This window comes from Colletotrichum chrysophilum (genome assembly GCF_026319265.1).
Source record: "Colletotrichum chrysophilum strain AFK26 chromosome Unknown scaffold_380, whole genome shotgun sequence".
Taxonomy (NCBI): Eukaryota; Fungi; Ascomycota; class Sordariomycetes; order Glomerellales; family Glomerellaceae; genus Colletotrichum; species Colletotrichum chrysophilum.
In genome coordinates, this window is record NW_026517667.1 from 1 (window position 1) to 10,120 (window position 10,120).

Sequence of the window (10,120 nt, forward strand, 5' to 3'; positions counted from 1 at the left end):
TAACCCTAAGCTAGAGTCTCCACTTGGGGTTAAACACCACCCAATTACAGCTCCGTCCCGAGTCCAACCGATTCTGCTCCAACGCCCGGACCACCTTCCGCCATTTGTATGGCCGATTTTACTAGAATCGCCTGCGAATAATACATAGGCATTCGTGCAGACCAGAGCATCAAGCCATAGGTTGGTGCATCCCGAGTTGATTTGTGTGTTCCATTTCCGGAAATTAGCCACGGTGATGCCGGCCTTGTTTGCAATAGCATCGCACGAGTCCCCTGAGACAACTTTGTAGAAACGGCTGCAGTTGGACACGATGCCGGGCATGGGTGTAGCAGCGCCGGGAATGCTGACGCAGGCGTAGTAGTCCTTGAGAAGATTGTTGTTGCAGGCTGCATTAGAAAGACGTGTGAGCAAGCTGCAAAGGAGAACAACCGAGGTCGATGTGTGCAGGGTTACAGGGGAATGAACGTACCGGAGTTGATCTGGGTATTGTAGCTGCGGAACATGGCTACGGTAATCTTGTTCTTCGCGGCGACCGTATCGCAGGTGTCGCCGGAGGCAATCTTGTACCATTTGTCACAGTTTCCCACGGCACCGGGCAGCTGGGGCGTGTTGGTCGGCCCCGGCGTGCCGGCGGTCGTCTTCGTCGTTGTTGGCGTGACGGCACCGGGGCTGTGGGTGCAGACGTAGTAGTCGAGCCAGAGATTCGAGCATGAAGCATTGATTTCGGTGTTCCAAGCCTTCAACTGCGCGACGGTGATGCCGGCCTTGGAGGCGACCGAGTCGCACCCATCACCAGACTGGATCTTGTAGTAGCGGTCGCAGTTGGCGGCGGCTCCTGGCATGACGGGGGAAACGGTCGGGCCTGGGGCAGCGGTTGTTGTGGTGGTAGTCCGCATGGTGGTCGTGGGTACAGCGGCACCGGGAACATGAGTGCAGATGTAATAGTCAGCCCATAGGTTTGTGCAGCCGGCGTTGATGTCCGTGTTCCAGGTCTTCAGCTGAGCCACCGTGATACCGTTCTTCTGGGCGATGATGTCGCAGTTGTCGCCAGACTGGACCTTGTAAAAGCCATCACAGTTGTCGACCACTCCAGGCATGACAGGAGAAACAGTTGGCCCAGAAGGAGCGGTGGTGGTAGTAGTGGTCTGGAGAGTTGTTGACGGCTGGGAGGTAGTGGTAGGCTTCGTCGTGGTACTGGGAGTGGTACTCGAGGGCTGGGACGGGGAAGTGGTGGGCTCATCGGGAGTAAACTCGCCGACGACGCAATAGTTTTTGCCCGCCTCAAGATTGGGGCAGGTTACACCGGGGTTGATGTTGATGAACTCGTTGACTGAGATGCCCCAGCTAGAGGCGAGGCTCTCGCACGTCTCACCACTCTCAGCGGGCATCTCGAAGAAGCACTCAACACCCCGGCGGACATATAGCCCCGCCGAAATCAAGGCCGGACCCCAGAAGAGCCCGGCCAGGGTTGCAACGATATGAAGACGCGTGAAGTGCATGATCCACAGCGTCTGTCGGATGAGAAACGGGGCAGTTAACCAGAGACCAGAAGCCAACTGAAGGCGGATGAATTGTCCTATGGGAGATGAATGGGCTCTTCTGGTATCTCCAGTAAATGTTAGGCAGGCAACTTATACTTGGTGCGTCGAGAGACGCGGACTTTTGTTCGCTTTGCGGTCTGATGATCCAGCGTCACAACCATGAGTGTGGCATCGTGACTCGAATAAGTTTTCTTTTCGACCGAACTAGGCAGGAGAACGGGATACCCGTAAGAGTTGAAGAATTGCACCAAAAACGAAGGTGTCCCGCATTTGACCGAAGAAGGGAAATGAAGTTGGGCAATAGTCTGCTGACTGCAGTCAGTCCTGGTCCTGCGAGGCGGTGAAATTTGTTTCCGTTTGTCTCGCGTAGTTGTGCCTACTTAATTTACTTTGTCTAAGCCTGGTTGGCGATCCTTCTACGGATAAGGCTCCCGCTACTTCGCAAGGCAACTCTCCGTGGAGCGAGGCTGACAGGGCCTTATTCTTGGACGAGGTCATCTTAGAGTGTGCGGCGCTTTTACGCTTAACCGGGGCGAAAGTTACCCGGTACGTACCGCCTTGGTAGCATGTAGCATAAGCCAAAAGTGACTATTCAACACTTGACAAGTCTGGGTTCGCGAAGGCTTGAACCAGAGACCAAAAGGTACAACACTATCGAGATTTTCACCAAGACACACCTTCTGAAAGAGATGGGTTGTTTGTATGCAACATAAAGAAACATCAAGCACAATCTTGTCATCAGACGCGTATTTAGCCGGTAGCATATCCGTACCATGCTGCCGATCTGAAGGATCGCGCCGTGACGGTAAACGGCACGGCGCCAAGCGAGCCAAGCAGGCGGAACCTTTTGATCCTGGCAATGCGGGATGCAGGGGACTTCGGGGACGGTGGAATATCATTTGGAGCGCCACCTCCGCGCAGTCAAGTGGCATCCCGCTGCGGCCTCTTTGTCATTGGTCGCTTCATTTCTTATTCATTTGAGTCGCAAACAAACCGTGGCGCGACAGATGCCCAAGTCTTGCAAAATCTTCTTCACCTCACCAGCATCTCATCACCCTTATCACCATCAGCATCACGATAATTATTACCGCTACTAGGGACAGCAGCGACAGTCAGCCTTCAGCACAAGAACAAACCGCGATGCATCTCGTCTTTCATGCCGTGTGGACTCTCGTGGGAGCGTCGGTCTACCTCGGGGCCATTGGCCATGCTGCCGACGGCGTGCTGGATATCGGCGTGGTCTTCCCGCGCGAGAAGGAGACGTATGCGCCGATGGAAAGATTCCCAATTGTCTTTGCGCTCCAGAACGCCAAGCTGGCCGAGAACCTCAAGCCCCTGATTGATCTTGACGTCCTCAACGGCTCCATGACCATGCTCGACAAGGTCAACGAGAGAACTTTCGACCTGGAATTCGCCAACTACACCAGCGAGCCCTACCTCCTCTATGCGTTCATGGACTTCAACATCGAGGGCCCGTTGAAGCTGCTCTGGACCGCTTGGTGGAGAAAATGTGACGAGAGCGGCGACGAGGTCAGCATCATCAGCAACAGCAGCGACAAGCTCTGGGTCGACTTCAACATCAAGGAAGGCGCTCAAACCGCCGACCTCGTTGCTGACACGGCCAATAGGGGGAACTGTCCCGCCCACGTCGGAGTCGCCATCACCGTGACGGACAAGACGCACAATGTCCCAGAACCCCTTTCGGGTCAGAACAAGCAGTATGGTACTTGTGCAGTCATCGCCACCATGTCTTCGACCCCGACCTCCAACCCCTGCAGAGTCAAGATCGACAAGGCTGCGGTAGAGAGCATGGAGGCCGATGAGCAAGCCCGGAGGTGCAGACGGCTGCATCGACCCGCTGACTGCCCAAAGGAGGACCAGGCTATCCACAAGTCCGCCGTTGCAGGTGGCGCAATCCTCGCGGCTGCCCTCGGCGCCGCCGCTTTCCTATTTGCCTAATCAGAACACGGGCGGCTTCATTCCCTCATCCCCACACCAACTTGCACAAGGAGCTTCAAATGTCATCTCATTTCCGTGTCCTCTTAACGAAGTCGGCTTTGTACGTACAGGGGTTACAATCCATCTAGCCAGTAGTTGTTTCTCGAATACCACCATCTGCCTTCTCGCTTCAAAGTTTCCATTTTTGCTTTCAAATAACAGATTAACGCTTTTGAGCACACCTCGCTGATTGTCACACAATCCCAGCGGAAATGTTTACGAAGGCCAGATTGGATCACCGAGATAACCCTATGGCCAACGTATGCGGTATTTGAGGACGGCACGAGTCGGCTTGCAGGGGCACTTGCCTCTCCACACCACCGCAATCCATCTATTCAATAGTCCTTTCTCTGATGCTACTCTGTCTTACCTCCCTTACCTCCTCTGCTGACCCGTAGGTCCTTGGCACGAATATGCCTCGTGATGAACTTCACCCCTTTTTGTGAACGAGAGATTGGGGGCGAAACCGAAGCAAATGCGATCAGTATGGCATCAGACGTGCTTATATAACGTCGGGTCTATTGCGAGCAATGGGTCGAATAGCATCTGGTATCCGACCAAGATCTCCAGTTCTACTACTCAAGCCACTCCTGAAGGTACGTACGTTGTAAAGATTTTCTTGGACTGGATCACTTCTTGTCGTCCCCATCTCTGTCGTCCTCATCTCTGTCGCTTTCGTCTGTCGTCCTCGTCTTCGTCGTCTTTGGATTGGAAGCGGGACTGAACAACCATTGCCGATATTCTCTGACATCTCTGTTCCCATTTAGGACTCGGCGTCATGGTCAAATCCCCATGGCGCAAGTTGGCACTTGCCGCTTCCATTGTTCTCCCAGCGGCTATACAGGCTATTGACGTATGCCCCGGAAGATGTGTGGAAGCCGGCCCAAGCTCGGGCAACTGGTCCGTCTATCCCAACTTCAACATAATCAAGAGGTGCCAGCAGACCATGTTCTATGGCTTCTCTCTCTACGACCCTGTCGACGACCCCGAGTCCACTCATCGCATCGCGGCTTGCTCCTCCTATGGCACGGATTTCAACAACCTGGACGCGGAGCCGGTCGCCGCCAGGCTTCTTGACGCCGCCAGCCCTGTTGATGTCAAATTCAAACTCGGCTGGTGGCACGAGGGCTTTGGTCTGGCCAAGGCCGCTATCCGGTCGCTCGTGGCGCAAACTCGCGAGTACATCGACAACGGCCATGGAGCCTCGGATCGGCCTTTCATACTCTACGGCCGGTCTGGACAAGCAACTGTCGGTGTCTACATTGGCCGTGGTCTGCTGAACCAGGGCCTCAGCGGGTCAGCCCTGCAGATATTTGAGGACAACTTTGACACTCTCAATGTCACCACACCGAGCTTGGCCATGCAGCTCTGCAGCCCTGATTACGATGGCACCCACATCTTCGGCGTCATCGTTACCAGCAACGCCACCTTCGCTCCTATTCAGAACGCCATCAAGTCCTGGGCCAACGCCACATGCCTCTCCTTTGCGGATTCGCAGGAATTCCCCGGCAAGGCCACTTTCACCACGCCCCTTCTCAACGGCACTGTAAGCAACAACTCGACTACCAGCAACTCGACCTTCCTCGCTCGTTCCAACGCTCTCGAAACGCGGGCCGACTGCAGAACTGTCCAAGTCGAATCGGGTCAGGGTTGTGCAGAACTGGCAGTTAAGTGTGGCATCTCGGGTGCAGACTTTGAAAAGTTCAACCCCGGCATCTGCAGCAAGCTGAAGCCAAAGCAGCATGTCTGCTGTTCTCTTCCAGACTTCAGCCCCAAGCCCGGGGCGGACGGATCGTGCTTCGCGTATGATGTCCAGCAAGACGACAACTGTGCCAACCTCGGAGCCGAGTACAGTCTGACAAACGACGACATTGAGAGCTTCAACAAGAACACGTGGGGCTGGTCGGGCTGCGCCATGCTCTACACCAAGACAAAGATGTGTCTGAGCAAGGGAACGCCTCCGTTCCCCGCCCCGATCGCCAACGCTCAGTGTGGTCCGCAAAAGCCGGGCTCCAAGCCGCCGACGGACGGAGGGAAGATTGCCGACCTAAACCCGTGCCCCCTGAACGCCTGCTGCAACATTTGGGGCCAGTGCGGCATCACAAGAGACTTCTGCATCGACACCAACACCGGCCCGCCGGGGACAGCCAAGAACGGGACCTACGGATGCATCTCCAACTGCGGCGTTGAAGTGGTGAGGGGCACAGGAAGCGGCGCCATCAAGCTCGCCTACTTCCAGGGCTATGGTCTGGGTCGCAAGTGCCTCTACCAGGATGCGCTGCAGATTGACACTTCCAAGTACACCCACCTACACTTTGGATTCGGCACCCTGACGCCTTCCTATGAGGTCAAGGTCGGCGATGCACTTTCTTCATACCAGTTCAACGAGTTCAAGCGTGTCAGGGGCGCCAAGAGGATTCTGTCCTTTGGCGGCTGGGACTTCTCAACCTTTCCCGACACATACTTCATATTTCGTGAGGGTGTTAAGCCAGCCAACCGTATGAAGATGGCCACGAACATTGCGAACTTCATCAAAACCCACGAGCTGGACGGTGTCGACATTGACTGGGAATACCCCGGTGCACCAGACCTTCCCGACTTTGACCCTGGCAAGGCCGAGGACGGTCCCAACTACTTGGCATTCCTCGCCGTCCTTAAGAACCTCCTCCCCGGGAAGACCGTCGCTATTGCTGCGCCTGCCTCGTACTGGTACCTGAAGCAGTTTCCGATCAAGGATATCAGCAAGGTCGTCGACTACATCGTCTACATGACCTACGATCTCCACGGCCAGTGGGACGCACATAATCAGTATTCCCAGGAGAACTGCGACACGGGCAACTGCCTCCGTAGCCAGGTCAACTTAACAGAAACAAGAAAGGCGCTGGCTATGGTCACCAAGGCCGGCGTTCCTGGAAACAAGATCGTCGTCGGCGTCACCAGCTATGGTCGCTCGTTCCAAATGGCAGAGGCGGGCTGCTGGGGGCCTGGCTGCAAGTTCACGGGTGACCGCCTGACTTCCTACGCAACACCTGGAAGATGCACCGGCACCGCCGGGTACATTGCCGATGCCGAGATCAAGGAGATTATCAGTGGTGGCGGGGCCAAGCGACAGAGCCGCGTGGTGACGCATTTACTCGACGCCAGCAGCAACAGCGACATCCTCGTCTACGACAACAACCAGTGGGTCGGATACATGAGCGAGAGCACCAAGGCCGTCCGCGCCAAACTGTACGCAAGCTTGGGCATGGCAGGCACCACAGACTGGGCCAGTGACCTACAAGACTTCAACTCCGTTCCCAAGCCGGCCAAGGACTGGGCCTCCTTCATTGCGCTGGCGGCGAGCGGCAGCGACCCGAAGGAGAGCACTACGACCATCGGCAAGTGGAAAGACTTCACCTGCGAGACCGATGTCGTTGCCGATCCGTTCAGGGTGACACCTCAGGAACGCTGGAAGGCCGTGGATGCGGACAGCGCGTGGCGTGAGGTTGTCTCCAAGTGGTTCAGCACCGACAAGGACCAACACCTGACCTTCTCCGAGTCGCTCGAGCGGACTCTGAAGTCGGGTGCCTCCAAGCGCTGCGAGTCATTGAACGGGCAAAAGGACAACTGCGACGAGTTGATCGATTGTCCAAATGGCGCCAACGGTGACAAATCGGGCCCGGCGGCGCAGTTCGTCTGGAACTCCATTATCCAGATCCACAAAATGTACCACACGTATCGAACGACTCTGTTGCAATTGATAGGACCCTACGCAAACGGTGGCGATGAAATGGAGGACACCTTTGCGCCCATTCCCGAGGAGAAGACGAACCAGTGGCTAAACATATTGATTGATCTCTTGACGATTGGGACCCTCGGCGGCGCTGGCCCCTTTTTCAACGGATTTCTCAAGACGCTGCCGGCCTTCACGGACTCCAAGACGTTCGACAACACCAAGGACACCGTTCTGATGCTCATGGGCCAGACTACGACGCTGGCAAAGGACATGCTTTCGAGTCCAGATCAAGATCCCTGGACCCCTCAGGAGCAGAACAACTTCTCCAACTACATGAACCAGGTCATCTTCGGCTGGATGAATGCCACGGAATACACCCTCGGCAAGCTTCTTGGGGGCGAGAAGGAATACGTCACGGTGCTCGGGAACCTCATGTCGGAAGGCAAGCTCATCGTCGGGGCGAAGAAGGGTGACTCTCAGAAAGACTCCACGGCCGGCGAAATAGAAGCCAATCTCTTCAAGACCATCTATGGCTATTCCATCCCTGCCCAATGGCGACGCTCCAAGACGTACGCCTTCGTTCTTAACTCTGGTGAGGGCTGCAGCGGCAATCCCCTCAGCAAATATGTCGACGACGACACCGCAGAGGCCACCAAAGTCTGTCACGATGGCACGCTCTACTACCTCGTCGACCCGAAAGACGACGCCCGGATCTGCGAGTGTAAGCGGGTGACTGACGTGGGTCCCTGCCAGACCACCTGCCGGGACAACAAGTTCTCAGTGCCTGTAGGCCTGGACAGACTTGGCGACTTTGGTGGACTTTCCGTAGCCGATCTCGTCAAGGGCTCTGTCAACACGTGGCGTCACAACAACAAGGAGAACAAGCGCCTTAATATTACACAGATGGCGCTGGAGAAGTCAACCCAATCCGACCTGCTCGATATCAACATCCAGACTCCGGGGTTCGTTCAGCTTCCCGTCTGCAGCCCCGACCGCGCATTCCAGTCCTGGGAAACCGGCAAGAAGGGCGGCAGCGACAACTACCCCTGCGACATTCCTCCCGGCAAGGACCACTGCGGCGAATCTCCGTTCGAGAATCGTGGCAGCGATACCTCTCCCAAAGTGGAAGACTGCAAGCAGATCATCAAGAACATTGAGGGCGATGGCTCGACCGAGTTCACTCACCGCATCACCGGCCACCGCGAGATTCTCGACTTCGGCTCGTGCCACTTTGGGATTGAGCGTACCGGCGGCACCGGCGGCGCGGTAGAGTTTAGGGTCGGCGGGCAGGATGTCATTGATGTTATCAATGAATCCATCAAGCGGTTTGGCGGCAGCGGTAGGATTGGTGCCCAGGGAGTTATGCCTTGCTCCGGCACGACGGCTGGGACTAAGGTGAACGTGGAATGGGGCATCTACTGAGGACTGCTGATGGCGGTCACATAGAGCTGAATGCAACTGTCGTCTGTGTCTAGGCAGTCTTATAACGCTGACAGATGTTACTCTCGCGACATGATGTTAAATGCGTTGATTGATTGTCGTCTCTCTACACATCCCTCATTCTGTGAATAATAAGATACCTAAGGATTGCGATAATATTTGTTTAAGAGCTGAATGTAGAAATATACTGCTGATGTGCTGTTGATATTTCTACTCCTTTTTAACTAGGCATTAATTCCTCCATCTTAATACACTTAGGCTGCCATAAGTCAGTCTCATTCACCAACCAGATCGGCCCTCGTCCTAGGCGGGTACCACGGGAACCATACAGAAGCCCGCTGCCCCGAAGTGTAGCCGGTGTGAACAACCTCCACATCATCCAGTCAGTAGAGCTATGCCCAAGCAGCTGGTGCTGCGATACCGGTCGAACATCTCCGCTTCGTACTGATCTCACCAGCGGCCACATAGGAATGTAACACCGCTCATCCCATCTGCACACCCTCTCACACCTAATAAACTCTCCCTCCCATCCTACCCATGCCCTCAGCTCTTTGACTCCATCTCTCCACTGCCTAGACAGTCTTACTATCTTAAGTGATGCCCCCTTCTCAAGCGCATACCAGGCCTTCTCAATCTCAAAGCCGACTTCTAGTAACATTCCACAGATTCCACCCATAACCTCCTCAGCTGACTGTTTTAAACTACTTTCCCGTGAGTTGAGTGGCGTATTGAGTAGTCTGGTATATCGATATCGACACTTCGAATATGTGTCTTCGAAAAGCTGCCCATAGATGTTCCAAGTCTCCTTATCAATCTCATGGGGATACTCTAGGAACGACACTAGGAAGATATGGCTCTGCCCCCTTATCCTGTACAGCCAGTTCTTCACTTGTGTCACGTTACCCTCGTCCCCAGCCCAACGTATCGTCTGCTCCATAGCCATCAAGTGCCAAGCAATCTTCTGTGTGATTTCCCCCAGTGTCCCAGTCCATTCCATCCCACTACAATCCAGAGTGTCTCTTAGCATCTCCTCCGTCTCCCTCTTCAACTCTTTCGCGAGCTCCTCTGAAGCCCCCCCGAGATGATGCGACCTCCGCCTCCTGCCCAATTCATCCAAAGCCAGATCCCTATTCTGTTCCTTCCCCTCCCCAATCCAATATCCCTCAGCAGTTAGATTCAGCCTCTCCTGCTCCTCTTTCACCATCACACCCCAAAAACCCGGCGAGTACCAGCTTACGATTCCGCACGATAGGACCCTAGCCCTGGTCTCCCCCTTTCCCGGTCCCAAACCAGAAGACCCGTAGTGCCAAGTTGCGGACGCAAACCATCCCCATCCCTGACTCTTCAGAAACGGTTCGCGTTCTACGGGTCCGGTGACGTCGCGCCAGTTCGGAGGAGACGGCGGGTTTGTAGGGGTTCTTGATCG

At 55.2% G+C, this 10,120-nt stretch overlaps 3 protein-coding genes across 3 annotated transcripts; 2 read left to right on the forward strand and 1 right to left on the reverse strand.

Moving 5' to 3' along the window:
- Positions 1-144: 144 nt before the first annotated feature.
- On the reverse strand, positions 145-1,499 carry COL26b_014425 (uncharacterized protein; the record flags this gene model as incomplete). Its single annotated transcript, XM_053186996.1, has 2 exons — positions 145-386; positions 470-1,499. Coding segments are annotated over 2 exons (1,272 nt in total), but the record flags the coding sequence as incomplete, so codon positions are not given.
- Positions 1,500-2,681: 1,182 nt separating this feature from the next.
- Positions 2,682-3,500, forward strand: COL26b_014426 (uncharacterized protein; the record flags this gene model as incomplete). The annotated part of the gene is made up of 1 exon (XM_053186997.1): positions 2,682-3,500. The coding sequence occupies one exon, from the start codon at positions 2,682-2,684 to the stop codon at positions 3,498-3,500; it is 819 nt and encodes a 272-aa protein (XP_053029058.1).
- Positions 3,501-4,317: 817 nt separating this feature from the next.
- COL26b_014427 (uncharacterized protein) lies at positions 4,318-8,676 on the forward strand (the record flags this gene model as incomplete). The annotated part of the gene is made up of 1 exon (XM_053186998.1): positions 4,318-8,676. The coding sequence occupies one exon, from the start codon at positions 4,318-4,320 to the stop codon at positions 8,674-8,676; it is 4,359 nt and encodes a 1,452-aa protein (XP_053029059.1).
- Between the last annotated feature and the right edge of the window lie 1,444 nt (positions 8,677-10,120).